At 46.1% G+C, this 24,120-nt stretch overlaps 1 protein-coding gene across 5 annotated transcripts in view; it reads right to left on the bottom strand.

Annotated features, from left to right (window-relative positions):
- LOC122551435 (fibronectin-like) overlaps positions 1-24,120 on the bottom strand; it is a 96,461-nt gene that overhangs the window by 59,408 nt on the left and 12,933 nt on the right. For all 5 annotated transcript variants that reach the window (XM_087988886.1, XM_043693335.2, XM_043693336.2 and 2 more), the window contains exons 6-14: positions 21,201-21,356; positions 19,653-19,826; positions 18,700-18,876; positions 16,618-16,797; positions 14,182-14,334; positions 10,876-11,004; positions 8,635-8,778; positions 3,469-3,587; positions 958-1,126 (exon numbers count right to left, since the gene is read on the bottom strand). In XM_087988886.1, the coding sequence (XP_087845012.1) occupies positions 958-1,126; positions 3,469-3,587; positions 8,635-8,778; positions 10,876-11,004; positions 14,182-14,334; positions 16,618-16,797; positions 18,700-18,876; positions 19,653-19,826; positions 21,201-21,356 (1,401 nt within the window). The remainder of the gene's footprint in view (positions 1-957; positions 1,127-3,468; positions 3,588-8,634; positions 8,779-10,875; positions 11,005-14,181; positions 14,335-16,617; positions 16,798-18,699; positions 18,877-19,652; positions 19,827-21,200; positions 21,357-24,120) is intronic.

Here is a 24,120-nt window from a genome sequence, read left to right as displayed (position 1 = left end):
GGGGGGCTGGATAATTAAGCAGGGACGGTGATGGTTGCGTATACACCACATTTGCAGCTCCGCTCAACTTCCCCACCCCTCCATCTCAGTATGGGGCACTCTGCCATCTTGGGTCTCTGGTTAGTGGGGCAGAGAGAGAGAGGGAGAGCATGCGCAAGTGGGAAGGGGTCCTTCAGGCATTTGCCACAGCCTCCAAAGTGGCATCTCTCAGCATGAGGGTAGTCTCGGGGCTGATGTCAGGAAGCACTGCTTCATACAAAACGTTGAGGGGTGGGGGGGGGGCAGGAGGAGGGGGAGATGTGTGGAAATCTGAGACTCTCCTGACCCCAGCCCACATCCAGAAAGCTGGGGATTGATCTGAAAAATCTTGAAACCTAGTCAGGGAACACCACTCCCATCTTTTGTTCAAGATGCAGCCTGTCAAGGTCAATGGGGAGGCCATGACCTTAGTGGTGTTATTGCTCGACTGTTAATCCGGAGACCCAGGTAATGTTTTGCGGTTCGAATCCGATGGTGGAATTTGTAGTCAATAAAAATCTGCCGTTAGGAGTTTAATGACGACGGTTGTCGGACAGACCCGTCTGGTTCATTAACGTCCTTTAGGGGAAGGAGACTGCTGTCCTTACCCGTTCTGGTCTACATGTGACTCCAGACGCAGGGCAATGCCCTCTGGGTAATTCGGGATGGGCTTGACCAACATGGTGCCTCGTCCAATGAATGGATTTTAAAAAAAAGGTAGAGGTCAGGGATGGGAGGGATCAAAATGGAGGGCAGAAGAAAGGCACCCTTGCGGGGTGGGGAACCACAGCCGGATTCACAAGCAACGCCCTGGGGACCACGTTGGTTTGAAATACCCACCGTCACCCCGGGGGAGGCTGAAGAGAGGGGGAGGCTGCAACCCCCTGGGCTGCGGGGATGGGCGGTGGGGAGGGCGGGGAGGGAGGGGATGCAACTTACGTGTCATGTAGGAGGTTGTGAACTCAAAGTTGGTGAACATTGAGCGGCCATTCCACACCCTGCCAATCAGCTCTCCCTCATAGGTGAGGCCCGGTTTCAGATCCCGGATGGTATAGGAGTACATGTTGCCTGGAATGGTCACCTCTCTCCATCGCTCCCGGGAGTTTTTCTGCATGGAAACACACACAAAAGCACAGGCAGGGTTAGACGAAGGATGAAAGGGCGGCCTTGAGACCTTTGCTTTCAAACCCAGCTGACCTCACGACGGAATGAGACATTGGTCTTACGCCATATCACAAACAGTTTGGAAGCTAATGAACTCAACTTCCAGCGGCGAGGGCCTGTTGCAACGAAACGACCAGCAGGGAGTGCCAAACAATGGTATAATTACTGACAGCTTTTTTACATTAAACGAATGGGTTCCAGCCTTTGCTTTTTTTTAAATATATGTAAATACTGCCGGCTCCACAAGTCCTTTCTCCCTGAAAGTAAAACATCAGTGTTCCTCCACGCCTCCTCTTCCAGTGCCCTTTGCCACGGTTGGCCACACACACACACCGTGGCCCCAAGGAGTCCTATTAAGTCCCCTTAGCAAGAGCAGGGAGCACTGGTCTGAAGCCTCCAACAAAAGCCTACAGATTCACGAGTTGTGCAGCACAGAAACAGACCCTTTGGTCCAACCCAATCTAGTCCCACCTGCCAGCACTTGGCCCATATCCTTCGAAACCCTTCCTATTCATATACCCATCCAGATGCCTTTTAAATGTTGCAATTGTACCAGCCTCCACCACTTCCTCTGGCAACTCATTCCACACACGCACCACCCTCTGCACAATAAAGTTTGCCCTTAGGTCCCTTTTACATCCTTCCCCTCTCACGTTAAACCTATGCCCTCTAGTTCTGGACTCCCCCAACCCAGGGAAAAGACCTTGTCTATTTATCCTATCCATGCCCCTCATGGTTTTATAAATCTCTATAAGGTCACCCCTCAGCGTCCAACGCTCCAGGGAAAATAGCCCCAGCCGATTCAGCCTCTTCCTATAGCTCAAACCCTCCAAACCCAGCAACATCCTTGTACATGATTTCTGCACCCTTTCGAATTTCACAACATCTTTCCGATACAAAGGAGACCAGAATTGAAGACAGTATTCCATCTTGAGCCATGCTCCCCCACACTCCCGCCAGCAACTCCATGTCAACCCTGCGATTGTTGACATTAAACTCAGGACACGCTTGGCTGCCTTCTGTGCTCCTGCTTTGTGTGCCAAGAGAAAGCTGGAAATGACACACACTTTACTGAGCACCACTTGAGCAATGGAACATTGTTTTGGACTCAAGTTTGAAGCTTTCGCAAAAGCCTGGCAAGCCATTCCCAAGGCGACTCAGCAAGAGAGGCCGGGGGCAAGGTTGCAAACCCAGCTCGGGTGCAACACTTAAATTTTCTTTTGTCTGTCGGGGTGGGGAACAGAACTAGATACACATAACACGGCAAGGTTCATGTCCCCGACTGTATAACGGGTTAGTAAGTACTGATGTGACCAGAGGCCTCAGGGAGCGCATGCTTGTCGGACTCCAACACACCGCCATACGTAGTGCTAACAGGTCAGTGGACAGACCTTTCACCTCTTGGAGCACAGACAACAACCAGAGTCTGTTTTGTGTGGACCTGCTGCGATGGGCCGACTGGGATCCCAGGGAAGTTTGCCAGTTCAAATCCCCACTGAGGTCAACATGAACTGAATAGTTCAGGCAGCTCCCGGGGATGGAGCTCTCAGGTTAAAAAAAAAAGATGGCTGCCGTGGCCCACAGAGTGCTGTCAGCTAAGCAACGCTGCGGTGCTTCTCTGAAGGTGAGTCCACGCTTCCTCTTTAGCCGGTGAGAAAAGGAATAGATCTGCCACAATCGCAGAATGGCTCCCCTCTCCCCTCTCCCAACCCCCAAAGGGCCTCAGGGGGCAATGTTTCAATTGCAGTAATGACATAGCAGTTGATGCACACAGGAAGCTCCCACAGAGATGATCAGTCTTGGCAGTGTGGATTGTTGGACAAATACTGACCAGGATTGCAGAAGAGAAGGCCCTTGCTTTTTATTAAAGTTGTGGCAATGGATCCTGCCAAGGGGCAGGTTGGTTGGTGGGGGTGAGGTGGGGAGGAGAGAAGAGGTTGGGCCATTGCCTGTGTGGGGGGGTGGGGGGGCGAGGGGAGAGAGCATGAGATGATAAAGAGATGCCAGTGTTGGACTGGGGTGTACAAAGTGAAAAATCACACAACACCAGGTTATAGTCCAACAGGTTTATTTGGAAGCAGTAGCTTTCATTAACCACCTGATGCTTCCAATTAAACCTGTTGGCCTATAACCTGGTGTTGTGTGATTTTTAACTGAGATCATGAGAGAGAGAGAAGAGAGACACACACAGAGACAGACAGACAGACAGAGAGACAGACAGAGAAAGGGTGCGAGATCATGGCTCTTCCAGCACTGTCAATGATCAGTGGGTGCGGGTTTACTTACAGGCTTCCATTTCAGTGTGTACTGGGTGACATGGAATGATTCCGGCTTGTTCCACAGGATGGGATGTGAGTCCGTCTGGTTCCCAACTTCCGTGATCATCACTTTGATAGGTTCAGATCCTACATTAGAACAGATCAGACAGAATAATAGTCCAGAGAGCTTTTTGAATGCGCAAACAATTGAGTGGAGAATACAACAGCAGAACAAGCCATTTGGGATAATTGATCCATAAATACTCTGCGTAACTCTCTTACTCCATTAGCATCTCCCTCTATTGTCTCCTCCATTGGTAGATTGTCCAGCTGTCCTCTAAATGTAATTACTCCACATTGTTGTGAGCCCCATACTTGAGTAAAGAGGTCCTTGCAGATCTCCCTCTCGGATTGATTTTTTTTCCTTTGATTCCCTAATGGATTTCTTCATGACCATCTTATTTTGATGATTTCTGCTTCTGATCTGTATCACGAGTGAAATCATCTCGGTATCTACGCTATTAAGCTCTGAAAGACTAGAATCAATTCAAACTCTACCTACCACTCCTCAGCCCACTGGCCCGTCTGATCAAGATCCCATTGTACCTGGAGGTAACCTTCTTCGCTGTCCACCTACACCTCCAATTTTGGTGTCATCTGCAAACTTACTATGTTCACGCCCAAATTATTTACGTAAATGACAAAAGGTAGTGGACCCAGCACCAATCCTTGTGGCACTCCACTGGTCACAGGCCTCCAGTCTGAAAAATAACCCTCCACCACCACTTTCTGTCTTCTACCTTTCAGCCAGTTCTGTATCCAAATGACTAGATCTCCCTGTATTCCATGAGATCTAACTTTGCTAACCAGTCTCCCATGAGAAACCTTGTCAAATGTCTTACTAAAGTCCACATAGATCACATCTACTGCTCTGCCCTCCTCAATCCTCTTTGTTACAATTAAAGAGGATGAAATCGATGGGCAAAACCTCTATTGCTCTGACTGCTAAACAGAGAGATCTAAATGAGCCGTTTAAGATGAGGGAAGGATTGAGAGAAAGAAACTATTTTCTGCTGAAGCTCAGACCAGAATGGAGGTGGTGGTGATGGCATAACCTTTGAGTTAGATCATTCAGGGTGATGTTGGGGAAGCATGTTTTCACATGAAAGAGGAGCTCCTGAAATGCTGTTGAGGACAAGGCATGATACAAGCTGTCAAAAACAGCTTTTTGTTAGGTAAGACGTTTAAGCGATATGGAGCCAATGACAGTGGAACAAGCTTGAGGGGCTGAATGGCCTCTTTTTGCTCTTGTGCAAGGCAGCTATAAGGATGCTGCCATTGACATGGCATATCTGAGCAGAGCTTGCAATCCAAACTACTGCTGGTCACAGCTAGTTACTGTTGACTATATATTGGAATCTTTTGTTCTCCAGGTTACTAATCTGACGGCATTATATATCAGTATATCAGCAGCAATGCAACTGTCAGTCAGGTTAGGTAGGAACTTGTTATTAACCTGGTTGACTACATCATTACTAGCATTGTCAAACTAGTAGAGCACAGCAGTTCAGGCAGCATCTGAGGAGCAGCTGCCTGAACTGCTGTGCTTTTCCAGCACCACTCTAACCTAGACTCTGGTTTCCAGCATCTGCAGTCCTTATTTTTACCTTGTCAAACTAGTAACCAGGATTCATTTCAAATAATTATTTATTTTGCCTAATTATCAAATTATTAGCTGTTCAAAGTCTCGTCACACCTAACCACTAATTACTATCCATTTGTTTAGTTGTTGATCTGATTAGAGTAAATGACTATTGTTTCCAAGTTGATGGCTACATATTGACTGGCCACTAACATGGTGGCTACTTTTCACAGCTAGTTACTTGCCAAGCTGTTGATGATACATTGGAAGTCTCTTCAGTTGCAAGCCCACACATTCTCGAATCTGTGTGGTCACAGCTTGTAGAGAGGATAGGGAGAAGGCTGAGGAGTCCCATCCACACGTTTTGCAATCTAGCTCAGTGCACTCTCAATGAACTTGGCAGGAAGCAACATTAAATTGGGACAGAAGACGTGCTTCAGAAAGCCAGTCCTGTAACACACCCTCTCCAAGTGAGGTCAACGAGGAGATTGTACAGCGTCGAAAAATCGTAAATCACGGTGAGACAAAAACCAGAAGAAAGGAAAGGCTTGGGGGCGGAGGCAGCACACAGACAGCCCAAAACAAATTCAAACTCAAAAGAAAACAACGTCTTCTGTATCACTGATTCAAAATTGCTCAGACGGGAGTCGCAATGTGGGCACTTTGCTAAGACTGTCCTCCCTGACAGCTTTACCTTTCTCCTTACGTTTAGAGAGAAGCATGAGAGCTTTTGACTGAATTGGTTTCCCTTCGGCTCAAGTCAGCACTGGTTTTGTTAAAACGGGAAGTGTGAGGCTGACTGCTCCCCTAGAGTCACCAATCCTACAGCACAAGCAAAGTATCTCAACATTAAATCTACAGAGGGTTTACAATATCAATGACATCGGTCCTTTAGGTCTGGCAGTGGTGTGGGAGAACTACTGCTGCCTTTGGAAGTGGCTGGGTGAATGGGTGGGGATTGGGTGCTGGATATTCACAGGCAAAGGGTTGCCTGGCACCTCCCTGCGACACCACCAGTGCCCGGGCCCGTGACCTTGCCAAGCCCCGGTTTCTTATCCAAGCCAACAGCTTTGATTCGGAGTCTTGGATGTGTGTTTTGGACCCTTAGCACTGCAAAGCAATTTACTCATCAAGCAAAGACACATGGGAAAAGACGAGAAACGGGAAAGAAACAATCACCACGATGCCCTGCCAGACTGTACAAATCTGCCCGTTTATGAAGGATAATTACTTCACAATGATTAAATCTCATTACTCCCTCCAGGCAGTTACATTAATCAGCACAAATCACAAACTGCCTTACGTCCTTGTTGGCATAAGATAATAAATAGCACATATAAACATCATCGAGCAAATATGTGCAAGGGGCACAGGCCCAGTGATCAGGGAGAGGGAAACAAGAGGTCAACTTTCTGAAGGAACCAACGCAAACTCAGCGGACTGACAGCCTCTTCCTGCGTTCTGAGCATTTCCAAGTCTTGCCTTTCCAGTCAGCCCCCATACAACTCAATTATCATCAATCACTGGATTCACTCCTTGAGGAGGAGAAGGGCTTTCAGCTCTCCAAGCCAATGTGATAAGGCATCTGGATTATAACTGAGCAGCTTTGGTGCCGTGCTATTGGACCAGGAGGCCATTCAGCCTCTCAAACCCATTCCACCATCCTGTCAGAATGAGGCTCAAGTGGACTTTAACTCCATTTACCCTGGACCTCAAAAAAGCCTACCTCTAATGGGCGGCACGGTGGCTCAGTGATTAGCACTGCTGCCTCACAGCACCAGGGTCCCAGGGTCGATTCCAGCCTCGGGAGACTGTCTGTGTGGAGTTTGCACATTCTCCCCGTGTCTGTGTGGGTTTCCTGCAGGTGTTCCCGTTTCCTCCCACAATCCAAAGATGTGCAGGTCAGGTGAATTGGCCATGCTAAATTGCCCATAGTATCAGGTGCATTAGTCAGAGGGAAATGGGTCTGGGTGGGTTACTCTTTGGAGGGTCAATGTGGACTGATTGGGCCAAAGGGCCTCTTCTCATACTGTAGGGAATCTAATCAGCATTGACCAAGCAGGAGAAACAGTTTCGGTCTCTGGTATCACTAAGGGGAGATCACTGCTTCATCTTCTACTCCCAAAAGCAGCACAAACCTAGTCTGAAACATGTCCTCATCATTCTCAACAGTACCAGGCATCATATATTATCTTTAGCATAAAATGAAGATCTCTAGATGCTTCGCAGGAATATAAAATATGAGACACGTGAGGATACACAACCAAAAGCTTGAATTTGAATGAACTGAGGAGGAGAGAGAGTGCTGAGCCAGAGATGTTCAGGGATAGTGTTCCAGAATTTAAAAAGCTTGAATTTGAATGAACTGAGGAGGAGAGAGAGTGCTGAGCCAGAGATGTTCAGGGATAGCGTTCCAGAATTTAACAGTCTTGGAAGCTTAATCTCGGGTTAGTGCAGTGAAAGCCTGATCACATTTATAAAAGAGCTGTGCATGGCAGATCAATCAAATCAACATGGCTGCCTATTGGGGTTGCTATGCATTACTCATAAGGCCTCAGGCCTGGTCACTTGATATTTTTGAGCATGTGCTACCCATAGCCCCTCCCCACAACTGCAACAGTGCCACACCCCACACATTACAATTAACTTAAGATCACAAAAGTCCAGGGTTGGCACCAATTTGTTTGACAAGGAGGCACACTCACCCTGTTGTAACAGTGCTAGCTTCTCATTGTGTGAATCGGTCGTCGTTCCTGCCCAAGTTATACAGTGGACACTTGGGGAGGGTATCAAGTCAACTGAAGACCAAGGGGGAAACATAACCACACATCTGCAAATCCCAGAGATCATTCTCTACCCCCAAGAGAGTCCGCTGGGGCCCAACTGGTCACACTCTCAAGAATGAAAAGGTGCCTCCTCAGACATATGAGCACAAATCCTAGTCAATCTGTGCCATGGGAAGATCCCATGGTTGAGACTATTGTGACCAATTAATTTATTTTTAGTGATCTTAAAATCATTGTAGAATCCCTAGTGTGTAATCGGGCCACTCGGCCCAAAAGGTCCATACCAACCCTCGAAAGTGCATGTCACCCAGACTCCACACCCCACACCATTCTGGTAACCCTACATTTCCCAGGGGCGAACCCACACATCCCTGAACACTATTGGGCAATTTAGCATGGCCAACCCACCTGAAGTGCACATCTTTGGACTGTGGGTGGAAACCGGAGCAGACCCGCACAGACACAGGGAGAGCGGGCATACTCCACACAGACAGTTGCCTGAGGCTGGAATTGAACCTGGGTCCCTGGCACTGTGGGGCAGCAGTGCTAACCACTGAGCCACCACGCTGCCCTGTGATGTCTGTTTGAGGAGAACTCCTCTGCCGATCTTTCGATGGTGCCCACTGGATCATTTACATCCCCCTCCATAGAGAAGATGAGGACTACGTATAACATCTCATCCTAGGTGGCAGTTCTTGACGGTGCAGTGCTCCACTCAGCTCTGCACCAGAGCCCCAATCCTGACTGGCGTGGGTGAAGATCCTACCTGATAAGGCTGTCAGTGGCTGACAGGACCATTCCCCGATTCCCCGGCCGTAGCAGTGGCACTGGTACTGGATTCCATTCAGGTACTTGCGGAAGTTCTCGCCGATCTGGTAAAACCGTTGCGTGTCCGTGTCCTGGCACTGATCTGGGTTGGGGTGGGTGAAGAGGACAGAGAGGGTGAGAACATGCTTGTGGAACTGTGGTTGCCGAGAAATGTGACACTGTTGGCTTTTGCCAGTGTTTGTTCACTGCATGGATTTCCTCACACTCCAACTCATCTCAACACTAGCCTGGGATCTCTGTGGACCTTCCTCCATCACATACTGATCTAGTCATTGAGTCACACAGCGCAGAAACAGACTCGTCAGTCTGACCGGTCAATGCCATCCATAATCTCAAACTGGTGCCACCTGACTGTGCCTGGCCGCCATCCCTCCAAAGATTACTTTTTAAACACTGTAACTGAACCCTCATCCACCACTTCCTCTGGAAATTCATTCCACACACGAACCATTCTGTGTAAAGAAAACTTGCCCCTCTTTTTAAATATATCTCCTCTCACCTTAAAAATATGCCCCTTGGTCTTGAAATCCCCCATCCTAGGTAAATGACACCTACCATTCGCCTTATCTAGGCCACTCATGAATTTATAAACCTCTATAAAAGCCACCTTTCAACTTCCTATGCTCCAGTGAAAACAGTCTCAGCCTCTGCTTATAACTCAAACCCTCCAATCCTGTCAACATCCTGGTAAATCTCTTCTGAAGCCTCTCCACCTTAATAACATCCTTCCAGATTCTGGATCTAGCTTCTCCTTCATGAAACAATCATGTTGTAAGTGACAAATGTAAGTGCTCACTGCTCTCAGAGCAAAAAGAACTTTCTAATTCCTGATTGGATTTAACTGTTGAATTGATGAACGTTAAGTTCTGCACTTCTCCCACAAATTTTCTCAGCTTTGACCCCATTAAACAAACCCTCAGCTCACCGCAGCACCACCTACAGAGTACACCCGGGGATGCTTTGACCCGAACTGTCTCACCATAAGAGGGAAAAGGGAAACATGGGAGCTTTTAAAAAAAAGACTTGCTGAGTTGCATTTTAAAGCTGGGATTTATGCTGAACATCACGCACACAAGTTTCCCCATGCTGTTACATTTATTTTCCTGCTGTATTGTACACTTGGCAGTGGCTCAATGCTTTGCCACAGGCCCTGCAGCCTCACACACAGCCAGCTTTAACTGTAATGCTGTCTACCAACCTGCCTGTGTTTCAGACACTGTTCCCATAGGGACCCTTGAGATTTAATTGTGGCTGGTGTTGGGGGAGGGGGGGGGGGGGGGGTTCTGGGTCTGGATGTGGGAGACAGCTAGAACTTTTGCTTTCAGGAAAATTGCAAACTTGCACTTTTTCTCCCTCTCTCACCGGGCTTGTTTGAAATGTAAAGGAGAAGTGCGACCAATCAAGTCGGCGGAAGGATTTCCCCGCTGACTGAAATACCAGACGCATGATGCAGGTGAGACGCTGGAAAGGGGAGCCAGAGCAGGAGTAAAGCATCAAAAGCACTTGAGTAGTCTACCAGCGATTCGGCAGTCCCTTCCTTTACAAGGAGGACTTGAAGGATGGGGCGGGGGGGAAGGGGCAGGCAGCTGCTTAGGTGTCGAGCTCTTTTATTAAGGGTCAGAGGGCAGGTAACCGCAGGACCAAGGTTTGAGCTAACTGGCAAGACAGAAATAAGAGGAATGTTTTTATGGTGGAGCTTTTATGGCCTGGACTTAGAGAGGAAAAAGTGGAGCCCTATACCTGAACTCAAATGTTTCCCTGGGCTCTCTCTTTATCTGTCTGGCAGACAGATCCTTCCCCTGCTCTTCTGGGCTTATTTCCCATTAAACTGCTGCCCACCCAGGTTCTTTCTGCTCTCATGTTTGGCCGATAGTTTTACTGGCTCCAGCCCCTCCAGTAACGTGCACCTCCCCCTCCCCTTCAATCTGCTGACACTGCGTTCCTTCTCCCGAGGATGGATCCGCTCCTGTTTCACAAACAAGCGCCGCCCGTTATCGGAAAACGCCATTTTCCTCCCATGTGGTGTCCCCAAAGCTGGCCATTCCCATCCTACAGAGACCGTGTGCCAAACCAGGCCCCAGGAGAGACAGCCAGAATCTAACCCCAGCTCCACGCCACTCCCAGTCACTGCTCACTCACTCGCTTCCGGACGGAACTTTTCTGACGCGTGTGCACTTACCAAGGGCATCACACCTCCACCGCCCCCGGCCCTGGCCGTAGCAAGTGCAGTTCATGCTGTGACCCTCTTCATGCTGTTTATAGAAGGTCTGGCCCACTTCGTATGTAATGTCGTCCACCACGCACTGATCTGTGGACAGAAGGTTTCACAGGCAAGTCACATCTCTAGTCTTCCATTACGGTTAGATGCTGAAGAGGAGCTGCTAACGATTGCAGGAGTCTAATGTGGTCAGTAAACATGACTGTTTATTTAAGCTCAGTAAAATACTAACAAATATACAGGTCAAGACTTCACCTTCACCACAAATCTGTCCTAGTGGTCAAGTGGTCTTGTATCAATTCCAATTTGGGCTTAGTCTCACATATATTCACATTAAAACCTTTATATGACATTCCCCCACCCTACCAAGTTTCTTGAGTCTTTCCATTCCATTACAACCTTTTGTTTGCATCAGCTTATTCTACAATGTCAAGGCTACAACACCAGCCAGGCCATTTGGCCCAATTCCTTCATGTTGGTGTTTATGCCCCACACGAGCCTCCCCCCCCCCCCCCCCACTCCTCTCCACCTAATGCGGTCCTTATCCCCACCCTCAGGCACATCCTTCAGAATACTGACGCCATTCACCTTGCCTTGGCCGTAGAAGCAAGTCCCACATTCCATTCACTCTTTGGAAAAAGAGGTCTCTCCCAAGATCTCTTGATTCATGACTGTTTTAAACCCACACATTTCTTCTTTTCACCCTGCCCCGCACATGGAAACATGTCTTCCACATGCCCCATACCAGACAGTTCACAACATCCAGCCCTCCAACAGCTTCTCTCTTCCAGAGTTCGAACCTCTCATCCTAGGGGAAGCGATGGCCATGTGGTATGACCACTATTTTGATGCTACTTTTGTATCTGGGGGCTCCATGCTAAAGGTAAAGGAAGCCAAACCTTTGCCTTTCCGGCAATGGCCTAGTGGTATAATCACTAGATGATTAATCCAGACACCCTGGTAATGCTGTGGGAGTGTGGGTTCAATTCCCACCACGGTAGATAGTAGATTTTGAATCCAAAAATGAACATTAGAAGTCTAATGATGACATGGATCCAATGTCAATTGTCAGAAAAACCCATCTGATTCACTAATGTCCTTAACCTGGTCTGGCCGACATGTGATTCCAGACCCACAGCAATGTGGTTGACTCTTAACTGCCCTCTGGACAATTTGGGATGGGCAATAAATGCTGGCTATGCTGATACACGTTTAACCATATTTCCACAGAAGCTTGCACTGGCTTCTCTGCTTTTTGGTTCTGCTGCTCAAAGGACAAAACAGCACAGGAACAGGCCCTCCAGCCTGCGCAAACACATTTTGCCCTTCCATACTAAACTGTCTTCACTTACAGGATCCATATCCCTCTATTCCATTCCTTTTCATGTATTTGTCCAGATGTCTCCTGAAAGATGCTACTGTGTCTGCTTCCACCACCTCCTCTGGCAGCAGGTTCCAGGCACTCATCGCCCTTTGTGTGACAAACTTACCTCGCACATCTCTTTTAAACTTTCCCTCCTGCACCTTGAACCTGTGTCCCCTCCACTCTGGGGAAAAAAAGCTTGATACTTTCCACTCTATCCATGCTATTCATCATCTTATAAACTTCTATCAGGTCACCCTTCAACCTCCTACAAACCCAGTCTATCCAACCTTTCTTCGTAGCTAAAATCCCCCGTACCAGGCAACCCCATCCTGGTAAACCTTTTCTCCAAAGCATCCATATCCTTCTGGAAGTGTGGTGACCAGAACTGAACACAATATTCCAAGTGTGGCCTAACTAAAGTTCTATAAAGCTGCAGCATAACTTGTCGATCCTTACAGTTGATGCCTGTTAAATGAGCTGCAGTCCTTGGCTTTGTTTTCTTATCATGCTTCTATTAACCTTTGTAGCTACTGTCAGTGATTGATCTGTACTCCGTATTGTTTTGTTCCTCTACCTAATTTACACTTTATTGTCCAAACAGGATGTGATATCTTTATCCTTCCGCACATGTATAGCATATATTTGACAATTATACGCCCAATATACATCCCCTAATATTCTGACAGCGTTGTCCTCTCCAGTACTATCATCTCATGTTTTGTGTTGCGTCGCCGCTAATGTTAATCCTTGCAGGAATAGAGTGGTGACCCGGTGCAGAAATGTCTAGATGATTCTATCATTGACTTCTCGGAATACAGGCACACAGGGTTAACCTCGTCCAGGGCTAGTTGTAGTTCAACGTGTAGATCCGCCATTTAGAGTCATAGAGATGTACAGCATGGTAACAGACCCTTCGGTCCAATCCATCCGTGCCAACCAAATATCCCAAACCAATCTAATCCCACCTGCCAGCACCCACCCCATATCCCTCCAAACCCTTCCTATTCATATACCCATCCAAATGCGTCTTAAATGTTGCAATTGTACCAGCCTCCACCACTTCCTCTCGCAGAGTTGTGCATTTCACTGTTTGTTAATTTTCCCAGACGCACTCCGATGTCCAGCGATACATGAATTCAAACAGCAAAGGCAGTAACTGTACAGGTTCTCTCTCTCTCTCTCTCTCTCCTGCACTATCCTCACCATGTGCTTCCTTTGTCTGCTCTTCTCCCTTTTAAAACTGCCATTGTTTTGACTTTTTTTTCAAAAGTTCCAAAACAATGCAACAGCATATAAAACAGTAATTGCTGCTCCTGGAATTCGAGGAAATCACCTCCAGTACCTAAAATACCTCAAAAAAGGAGCAGCTGTTACAGCCAGAAATCTTTCCCGTCCTCCATCTTGGATTACCCAGAATCCTTCCAATTCCACTGAGGTGGCCACTCTCGAAGTGTCAGGAGGGAGGAGAGGGTTTGAATTATGTTTGATATGCCAGGGAGCAGGCCCTTGTGATTCCTCAAGCCCTCACAGCCCCCAGACTAGTCCTCGTCTTGCTGTCAGGTCAATACCAGTGCACGGCCTTGAACCAGCATAGTTATCAGATAAATTGGCTGCTCATCTCCATCATCTCGTCATTCCCATTGCTCAGAACATACCTGGCAGCAGGAACATCTCAGCTCTCCTCCTGATACCTTCAACCATCGTATTCAGAGACCTCCCATCTCACAGACGGGAGGGGAGAGAGAGAAGAAGTGGGAGAGAAAGCGAGATAGAAAGAAAAGAAAAATATTGAGAGAGAGAAAGAAAACATGACAGAGAGAAAAAAAGAGAGAAAGAGAGTGTGATCAAGAGAGAGAATGACAAACAGAAACAGAGTGAGCAAATTAGAAAAGTAGACCCACCTCGCAACTGAGCATGTGCAATGCAAGCCCATTCACCGCGGCCATTGCCGTGACAGGTGCACCTCATCATGTAACCCTGCTCATGCATCTTGTCCCACTGATCACCAACGTGATACATAACCCCGTCCGAATTGGTGCAAATCTCTTCATTTTCTGGGAACAGGTGAGAGGAGGGAGTGACATAAATGAGTACCGCGCTAAATATTAATATAGACACATTCAAGTAGAAAGCTTCAAGCAGTTCATCATGCATCTGTTCTCTTTGCAAAAAGGTACCATCTTGCTTCAATGTATTGCAATAATTCTCTCAAACAATGGACCTCAAATGATGTCAAAAACTGGACACTGCAATGGAGCTCACTATAAAAGGCTTCAAATGGGTTCTTTGGATGCAATATTTGTTCAGTGTATCTGCTCGAGTATATCAAGACTGAGCAGTGATCTGATTGAGCTGCAGTACCTGATGATGATATGGTTGGACAGGGTAGAGAGAAACTGTTCCCGCTGGTCCACAAGGGGAAAACAAATTAAAACTAGAGCCTAGGCTGCTCAGTGGCAATATGTGAGCAAGTGTTTCTCGATAAAGGGTCGGGGAATCTGAAATGGTTGCCCCCGATAAGCTCTTGAGGCATTTGCGTAGGAGATAGGGGCGTCAATTGCAAGAGGGATAAGAGATTTTTATGACTTAAGGCTGTTTGATGAAGTTATGAAAGATTTCATGATGGTACCTAGTATGGTACAGAAACAAGAAGCCTACCTAGGTGATCTTCAAAAGGAATTCAATAAGTTACCACACTAAAGGCCAATCCACAGGAAATACATTATGATCAATAAGTGATTGGTTAACAGACAGAAAGCAATGAATTGGGATAAACAGGGCGCTTTCAGGTTGGTTGCCTATGACTATTATGAGTGCTATGTAGATCAGTCCTCAACCTCAGCTCTTTGCAATCTACATTAATGACTCCAATTCAGTGACACAGAGGGATTATATTCAAGTTTCCTTACGATTTAGCTAGGTGGGAGCATAAGCTGTGAGGAGAACACAGTGAGGCTGCAAACAGATCTGAACAGGTTAGTGTGTGTGCAGCAGGATGACAGATGGAGAATAATATGTGGAACTAACTATGAGGCTATTCACTCTGAGACCAAGAATAGAAAGGCAGTATAAATTTTAGACGGCACGAAATGTTGATTGTTCTAAGTGTTCATACAAGGAACTCAGAAGTTAGCTAACACACATAGCAAGTGATTAACAAGTGATTAGAAATGGCTCTGGCCTGTATTGCAAGTAAACTCAAGTACAAGAATGAGGAAGTCTTGCTACAATTTTTCAGGGCTTTGACCAGACCTCATTTGGAATACTGTGTGGAATGTGTTAAAAAATAATTTACAGGATGTGGATGATTCTGGCTCGGCCAGCATTCACCGCCTAGCCATTATTGACCAGAGGGCAGGTAAGAGTCAACCACATTGCTGCAGGCCTGGAGTCAGACTAAGGAAATATGGCAATTTTCTTCCCTAAAGGGTATTAATGAGCCAGATGAGGGTCTTCCTGATATTTGTTTAATGGTTAATCATTAGGCTTTTAATTCAGGCTTTTTACTGAATTCAAATTCCACTATCTACAATGGTACAATTTAAACCCAAGTCTCCAAATATTAGGCCATCTCCTCCCATGACCTTGAGACTCGCTATTTAAAGGGAGAGAATACTTCCACTGGAGAAGGTACAGTGAAGGTTCACTAAGTCGGTACCCAGGAGAGGATGGCCCTCTAATGAGAGATTGAGTAAATGGACCCATATTATCTGTAGGGATGAAAAGAGGTTAATATTGTTGATTCAAAAGGGATTTGAGAGGAAATGACATTGAAAAGTCAATTGCTCCTGGTTGAGAAATCTAGAACATAAGCATGGTACTACCTCAATGTTAAAAGGCCAATTATTTATGATGGGAGTGAGGAGAAGGCTGAAAATACCCCATCATTTCTATATGTTTGAGGCAGAGAAATTAAGGGATGTGGAGGGAATTGCAGGAGTCATGGTTAGTGAACAGACATGATTGTACAGAAGACTAGAGAAAGCTCAGAGGGCTGGTCACATCCTTATTTAGGGATATGGAAGCAAAACAGCTTAATAGGGAGTTAGAATGCACATCGACCATTAAATGTTAGAAAAGGTTAGAAGGGCCGAATGATCTCCACCCCTTCTCAAGTTAGCTGGTAATTTTCACAATTTGTAATCCAGGATGGGCCAAACACAACACTTCACGTTCATTCTTAGCGCCCTTTCCACACTAATCATACGCGCAGCGAGACATGTGATTTCACCTTCGTACGGCCGACAACCTTTGCCGCTAACCAGTTTGCACTGTGACACTGGAGATTAGTCGGGTTGAAATGATATAAGAGAAACTGGGACAGGTCTAGATCATACCTGCCATTGGACAGAAGCCAAACTTCCTGTCGGCATCATAGTTTGCAGTTGTTCCACACCATTTCATGCTATCTCTTCTTCCATCGGAAGTGCACTCGGTATAGTTCCGCATGTTGTACAGGTAAGGGAAGTGACACAGCGCCCCATTGGAGTTCCCTCCTCGGCTCTGAATGTAAGTGGCTAAACGCAGCAGGAGGTCAAAGAAGGACAGACAGCAAATTGTCAGATTGTTTTCAGCAGTTCACACACATGGGGTACATTCAAAGACATTGAACAGATTCTCGCCCGTTCCCTTACGCATCTACCTTCATCTGTCCCCCCTACTGAGGAGGCAGCCATTGAGTGAGCTACTGGACTAAATCAATGGGAGTCCCTCACAAGTGGACTGAACGGTCATTGTTGCAAAGTTTGCATTACACTGCCGATAAAATGTGGTAACAAGCTGACAGACACTTGGTAAATATACTTGAAGATTGTAATTTGTTCCGAAGGAATGGTTTGAGCTAAATTTAGGCCTTCGGGCCTAGAGCCATTCTGACCAGAACAGGGATGTTGAGAACCACCTGTCCACCATTCCTGTATTATGGAAGGTCTTGCAGAAAACGTAGTCTATATAAAGGAGGAGGAAATATGTTCTGCTTCTTCCCATTATTACTTTGCTAACATTCGCCCAGGGAAATCTCTCTTACCATTACTATCCTCCACCTTGGCCCAGGCCATTCTACATGGTGTACGTTGACAAGTCATTTAACCACAGGGGGGAGAAGTGTTACACCCAGACTTGCCTGCATTCTGCACGACCCTACCCCTCAAAAACTATTTGATCCACTCCTAACCCCACTGGCATGCACTCTCCCGGTAACAGATTACTGAATATCAATTACGGGGAGGGCACAGGGACACCAGACAACAGGCTCCCATTGCCAATCTCGCTGATCAACTCGCCCAGCATGGGAAGGCCACTGGCAGGCTGAGATGGAGGGGTAAGAAGAGGACAGAGTCAAGGAGGAAGTGCTGGATGAGGTACAGTTCGTAAGTTTGCAGATGACACCAAAACTGGAGGTGTACTGGACAGCGAAGAGGGTTACCTCAGATTACAACAGGATCTTGACCAGTTGGGCCAATGGGCTGAGAAGTAGCAGATGGAGTTTAATTCAGATAAACGCGAGGTGCTGCATTTTGGGAAAGCAAATCTTAGCAGGACGTATACACTAAATGGTAAGGTTCTTGGGAGTGTTGCTGAACAAAGAGACCTTGGGAGTGCAGGTTCATAGCTCCTTGAAAGTGGAGTCGCAGGTAGATAGGATAGTGAAGAAGGCAGTTGATACGCTTTCCTTTATTGGTCAGAGTACTGGGTACAGGAGTGGGGAGATCATGTTACAGCTGTAAAGGACATTGGTTAGGCCACTGTTGGAGTATTGCATGCAATTCTGGTCTCCTTCCTATTGGAAAGATGTTGTGAAACTTGAGAGGGTTTAGAAAAGATTTACATGGATGTTGCCAGGGTTGGAGGATTTGAGCTATAGGGAGAGGCTGAACAGGCTGGGGCTGTTTTCCCTGGAGCATCGGAGGCTGAGGGGTAACCCTGTGGAGGTTTACAAAATTATGAAGGGCATGGATAGGGTAAATAGGCAAAGTCTTTTCCCTGGGATGGGGGAGTCCAGAACTAGAGGGCATAGGTTTAGGGTGAGAGGGGAAAGATATAACAGAGACCTAAGGGGCAAAGTTTTCACACAGAGGGTGGTATGTGTATGGAATGAGCTGCCAGATGAAGTAGTGGAGGCTGGTACAATTGCAACATTTGGATGGGTATATGAATAGGAAGGGTTTGGAGGGATATGGGCCTGGTGCTGGCAGGTGGGACTAGATTGGATTGGGATATCTGATCAGTATGGATGGGTTGGACCGAAGGGTCTGTTTCCATGCTGTACATCTCTATGACTCTATGAATGTGAGGAAGGAGGAGAGGGGTGCTATCAAAATGTGGGTGGTTCTGCAGTTTGTGACTGGACACGAAGCAAAGGGGAGACAGCTGTTATGTGCCAGGGACCGGCTTTCAAGAGAAAAGGCTTCCGGACTTACTAGCATGCTGGTTGCAGAACGAGTAACTGCGATCGGTGTCAAAGTCTTTGGTTGTACTGCACCAGAATTTATCATCACTGCGTCCTTCATTCGTGCAGGATGTGTAAGTCTTGCCCATAAACGTGAAGGGAAACATGCAGGGTTTTCCGTTTGAGTTACCTCCATATGTCTGAGATGCTGATAAGACCAACGGAAACAACAGAATTACATTACTGCCACACCTTCCTCTGATCTTCTCAAAGCACTTTACTAAGTACGGTTTGAAGTGTGCAGCTGAGGTGTAACTGTTGGCCAGAACACCAGAGAAAATGCTCTTGAAGATAAAGGGATGTTTCACACCTCATCAGCCAAGACTGTGCACTCAAATCTCTGCGCACTCAAACCTTCAGACTCAGAAAGCTGGAGAGATACCACATTGGTCATAGTCTTTGCTACAAAATATTTATAATGCTGAGATATCCCCCGGTATGACTGGAAAATAGAACAAGGGACAACATTCACAATGAGAAGGCGCAACTCTGGGTGCAGTTGCAAATCAGTGACCTTCCAATATTAACTAGATTTACCTTTCTCAGTGTTCACATTTCTTCAGGTCACTCCACAATTGTCCACAAAGCTTCATGCAAACACCCCAATAATCCTGAGCCCCTTCTTGCTCATGTAGACCCTCCCCCGATCCTCCATAGCTGTAAGGTGCTCAAGGAAATGCCAAATCCATAAAGTGGGGAACAAATTCAAAGTACAAGACATCCCTTCCCTCCCTGAGTTGGGCAGGCCTTAATCTTGACAGCAAACAATTGAAACACTTCCCTGGTTCAGTCACCCGTAATCGTTCACAGGGTATATTTTCTGAAACATGCAACGACCCATGAAGTTCCCTTTCTAAAAGGGTTTCAGAAGCCATGTTCACGTCAGTCAGGGTTTGTGCACTACAGCACACTACTAATACTTACGCAAATCGCGACAGCTCACACCATTACCCAGACAGGTACACAACATGCGTGCACTCCCCTGCTTCTTAAGCCATTGCATTCCATCGCTGTAAGAAATACCTCCATCACTGACACACTGAGGTTGTGGCTGGTAAATCGCGGGCTGCACATTATGCTGTAGGTGACTGCTGGATTCTGGAAAGGAGATACCAGATTTATCTTTGAAAAATTAGTTCTTGCTTTCAATAAAACGATAAATACAAGTTCCAAATTAGAGCAAAATAAATGGCGAGTTGACATGAGACAAAAAAATGGGAACACTGAGACAAACAATGGAACGTTGAGACAAAAAAATGGGAACACTGAGACAAACAATGGAACGTTAACATTGGAACATTGCTTGTCCTTTTCCTTCCTTCAGACCACTGGTTATGTCCCCTTCATGGGATTCTTGGTAACAGACAGGACGTTGTATGCTGCCAATTTGTTAAAGTAATAATAAGGTGCTTTTTATGATCCTGTCTGATAAAAATCCGCATCTGTTTTAATTAATTGGGGAGGAAGCAGTATGTGTCCAATATTCAAAACGAGTCACTTTGTCCATGTTTCTGCCTGTGGCAGAGTCTAAAATCTGAGGCCATCAATATGGGTAAAGTTGCTACACCCACAGAATGATATGATTGTCGAGGGTAAGTCATCGTGTAGTGGTAATGCTACCAGACTGGTATTCCAGAGACCTAGTCTGATGCCCTGGCATCACAGCGTTCAAGTTCCACTGTGGCATTTAAACTATTTTGTCAAAAAGTTTACAACTGGATAGCTAGTCTCAATGAACTTGCAGTACCTGAAATAAAAAGCCCACCTCGTTCACCAATCTCCTTTGGTGAACAAAAACTGCCATCTTAACTTGGTGCGGCCTACATGTGACCCCAGATCCAGAGCAATGTGGTTGATTCTCAACTGCCCGCTGAAATCAATTGGCTAACTCCCCCAATTCAAGGATGGGCAAAGAAGTTATATCCACAGCCCAATGAAGAATAACCCACCTTAACATGGGAGCAGTTTGAGATAAATTGACGCACTAAAGGGGACGTTTGACAAGCATGAAGGAGAGAGCAGAGGGATATTCTGATAACTTGAGGTAAAGTAAACTGGGGAGAGGGATTCATGTAGGTACCATCACAGGTAAAGCATCTGGTTTTGTTTTGTGCTGTAAATAGTTTGTAATCTGTAGAATTTGGTGTAATATGTACATAATCTGATCTAATAAGCATGGAAAACAGAAAATATTTACAACCCTGTTTACATGAACTCTTCTTTTCAAGCGAAAGAATTAAAGAGTTATAAAGTTGGGCTGCTGAGCATTCCAATACTTTTGCAAAATGGTTGATGATGGGCCAAAAGCTAAATGCACCTGATCCATTTCGAACTCAAGTCTCACTGCTGTGTCTAAAGCTGTCCAGCTCTTAAAAGTGGCTAGACTTGGCATGAGTGCAATGGTGCCCTTACAAGCAATTTCAAACCATTACCTTTGTACATTTTACTATGAAGGCCAAATCTCACACTTACCGGGACCAGACACCAAAGAGGTATGTCGCTCACATTCCCACACTCCATGCCCTTTGCCTTTACAGGAGCAGTGAAGGAGATGGCCCCGGCTGTCGGTCTTTGTCCAGGTATCCCCGATTCTATAGGACTTTTGAATATCCTGGTCATTGCATCGGTCTGGAACAGGCAGTGAAAAGGACTGATATAGGAACAGTAATCAACATGCTGTCCACACTTCAGTTTCTAAACAACAAGGTGAATGTCTTTGGCATCTTTCACAGAGTAAACCCTCTCAGGCACTTCAGAAACAACATCAATCACTTCAGGAGACACTGGACTTCTATTAAAAATATCCCTTTCCTCTCCACACCTCCTAAATTTACACCCTTCTTCCCTGGAACTTCATGTTTGAATCCCTCGAATTAGTTTTACCACAGCACTGAAATTACTCTGTTCAATGCTGCAGATGACAAATGTAAACATTTCATACTCCCCCTGTTTGCAACCTTTCAACAGTTCAATGCATGATCCTCCTCCACTGTGATCCAGTTGGATAAGGCTGCTCACGGATCAATTCTAATTCATCCAGTCATAGGAGTCATAGAGATGTACACACAGTCCAACTCATCCATGCTGATCAGATATCCCAACCTAATCTAGTCCTATTTGCCAGCACTTGGCCCATATCGCTCTAAACCCTTCCTATTCATATACCCACCCACATGCCTTTTAAATGTTGCAATTGTACCAGCTTCCATCACTTCCTCTGGCGGCTCATTCCATATATGTACCACTCTCTGCATGAAAACGTTGCCCCTTGGATCCCTTTTATATCTTTCCCCTCTCACCCTAAACCTATGCCCTCTAGTTCTGGACTCCCCCACCTCAGGGAAAAGACCTTTGCTATTCACCCTATCTGTGCCCCTCATGATTTTATAAACCTCTATAAGGTCACCCTCAGCCTCCGACACTCCACGGAAAACAGCCCCAGACTATTCAGCCTCTCCCTATGGCTCAAATCCTCCAACCTTCGTAACATTCTTGCAAATCTTTTAAATAGTTAGTAAGTTTGCAGATGACACCAAAATTGGAGGTGTAGGGGACAGTGAAGAACGTTACCTCAGATTACAATGGGCTCTTGATCAGATGGGCCAACGGGCTGAGGAATGGCAAATGGAGTTTAATTTAGATAAATGCGAGGTGCTGCATTTTGAGAAAGCAAATCTTAGCAGGACTTATACACTTAATGGTACAGTCCTAGGGAGTGTTGCTGAAGAAAGAGACCTTGGAGTGCAGGTTCATAGCTCCCTGAAAGTGGAGTCGCAGGTAGTTAGGATAGTGAAGAAGGCATTTGAGATGCTTTCCTTTATTGGTCAGAGTATTGAGTACAGGAGTTGGGAGGTCATGTTACGGCTGTACAGGACATTGGTTAGGCCACTGTTGGAATATTGCGTGCAATTCTGGTCTCCTTCCTATCGGAAAGATGTTGTGAAACTTGAAATGGTTCAGAAAAGATTCAGTCAGTAGCTTCTCTCCATGCTCACGCACTGATGTTCCACAAGAAACCATCCTTGGTCCTTTTCTCTCAAGGTCCTACTTCACATCCACACACTGTCTCTCACCAACACTCTCCAAAAGCACTGTAACTCTGATACCACCCAGCTCTATGTTGGACCCACTTCTCGCCTCCTGCACTGTCTCTAACCCAAATTTCCTCCGACTAAATATTAGGAAGATTCAAGCCATTGTATTCAGGCCTTGCTCCATACCCTACTCCCTACTCAAGTCTCGGTGCCACATTTTGACTCTGAGATGAGCTTCCAAGCTTTCTCCTACATTATTTCCACCTCTGCAACTTTCCACAAAGCGTCCCTATTTGGTGGATGGTACATAAGCACAGAGAACGTTTTGGCTAACTGACAGCAGAGATCAGGATAACTGGCTCATTTTCGGTTTGGCAGATGAGGAAATAAACAGGACACTTTTGGAGGCAGCAGACTCTGACCAGTACAGCACCACAGGGGACAGTGCTGGAGCCTCAGCTATTTATAATCTACACTCAGAATGTGGAAGCAGGCATACCAATTATAGAAGAGTAAGGAAAGGAGGTAGAAGGTTGATTTAGCAATTAAACAGGGGATTTATGCATCCAGTCACAGGGCACAGCTGAGGTATCAAATGAACGTCTTGCATTTGTCTTGGCCAAAAGAGAGGCTACCCTGGCCACAGTGATAGAGATAGAGTTATAAACTAAAAAGGATGTATTTGATAAGGCACGACAGTTGGAGTATACAGAGGGAAATGAGAATGGAAATCACTGAGGTGCTGGTGACAACTTTTCAGTCTTCCTTTGACACAGGCACAGAGTCAGAATGTAGTAAATGTTACATCCTTGTTGCAAGAAGGAAGTGGAAAAGTTAAGATCAACCATTACAAGCCAGTCAGTTTATCCTCAGTTGTGGAGAAATGACTAGAAATTATCATTCAAGATAAAATCTAGAGTCGTCTGGGCAAATTAAAGGAAACCAGCCTGGACTTCACAGGGGAAAGACCACATTTAACTGTTTTGCTGAGGTTTTGTTTTGAAAAGGTAGCAGAAAAACTTGGATGAGAGCAAAGTGCACACGCTTTGATATACAACGATACAGCTGACAATAGGGGTCAGTGTCGGGATACTTGTTTTTCTTGATATATATTAATGAGACAGATCTCGGTGCGCAGGGCAGAATTTCAAGGTTTACGGATCGTACAAAACCTGAAAGCAGCATAAACTCTTCAGGAAGTAGGAAGGACACTGACAAGTTAGACAGGTGGCAAATGCAAAGACTGAAACGGTGTCAGACAATTTGTTTTCAGTTAAAATACTGTGTACAGTTGTGGGCGCCTCACTTTTGGAAGGACATGAATGCATCAGAGAGAGTGGAAAAGGAATTCACAAGCC

The sequence above is a fragment of the Chiloscyllium plagiosum genome, unplaced genomic scaffold (assembly GCF_037043375.1).
Source record: "Chiloscyllium plagiosum isolate Xiang-an unplaced genomic scaffold, Cpla_swu_hap1 HiC_scaffold_7, whole genome shotgun sequence".
Classification (NCBI taxonomy): Eukaryota; Metazoa; Chordata; class Chondrichthyes; order Orectolobiformes; family Hemiscylliidae; genus Chiloscyllium; species Chiloscyllium plagiosum.
This window is presented reverse-complemented; position numbering and strand designations above follow the sequence as displayed.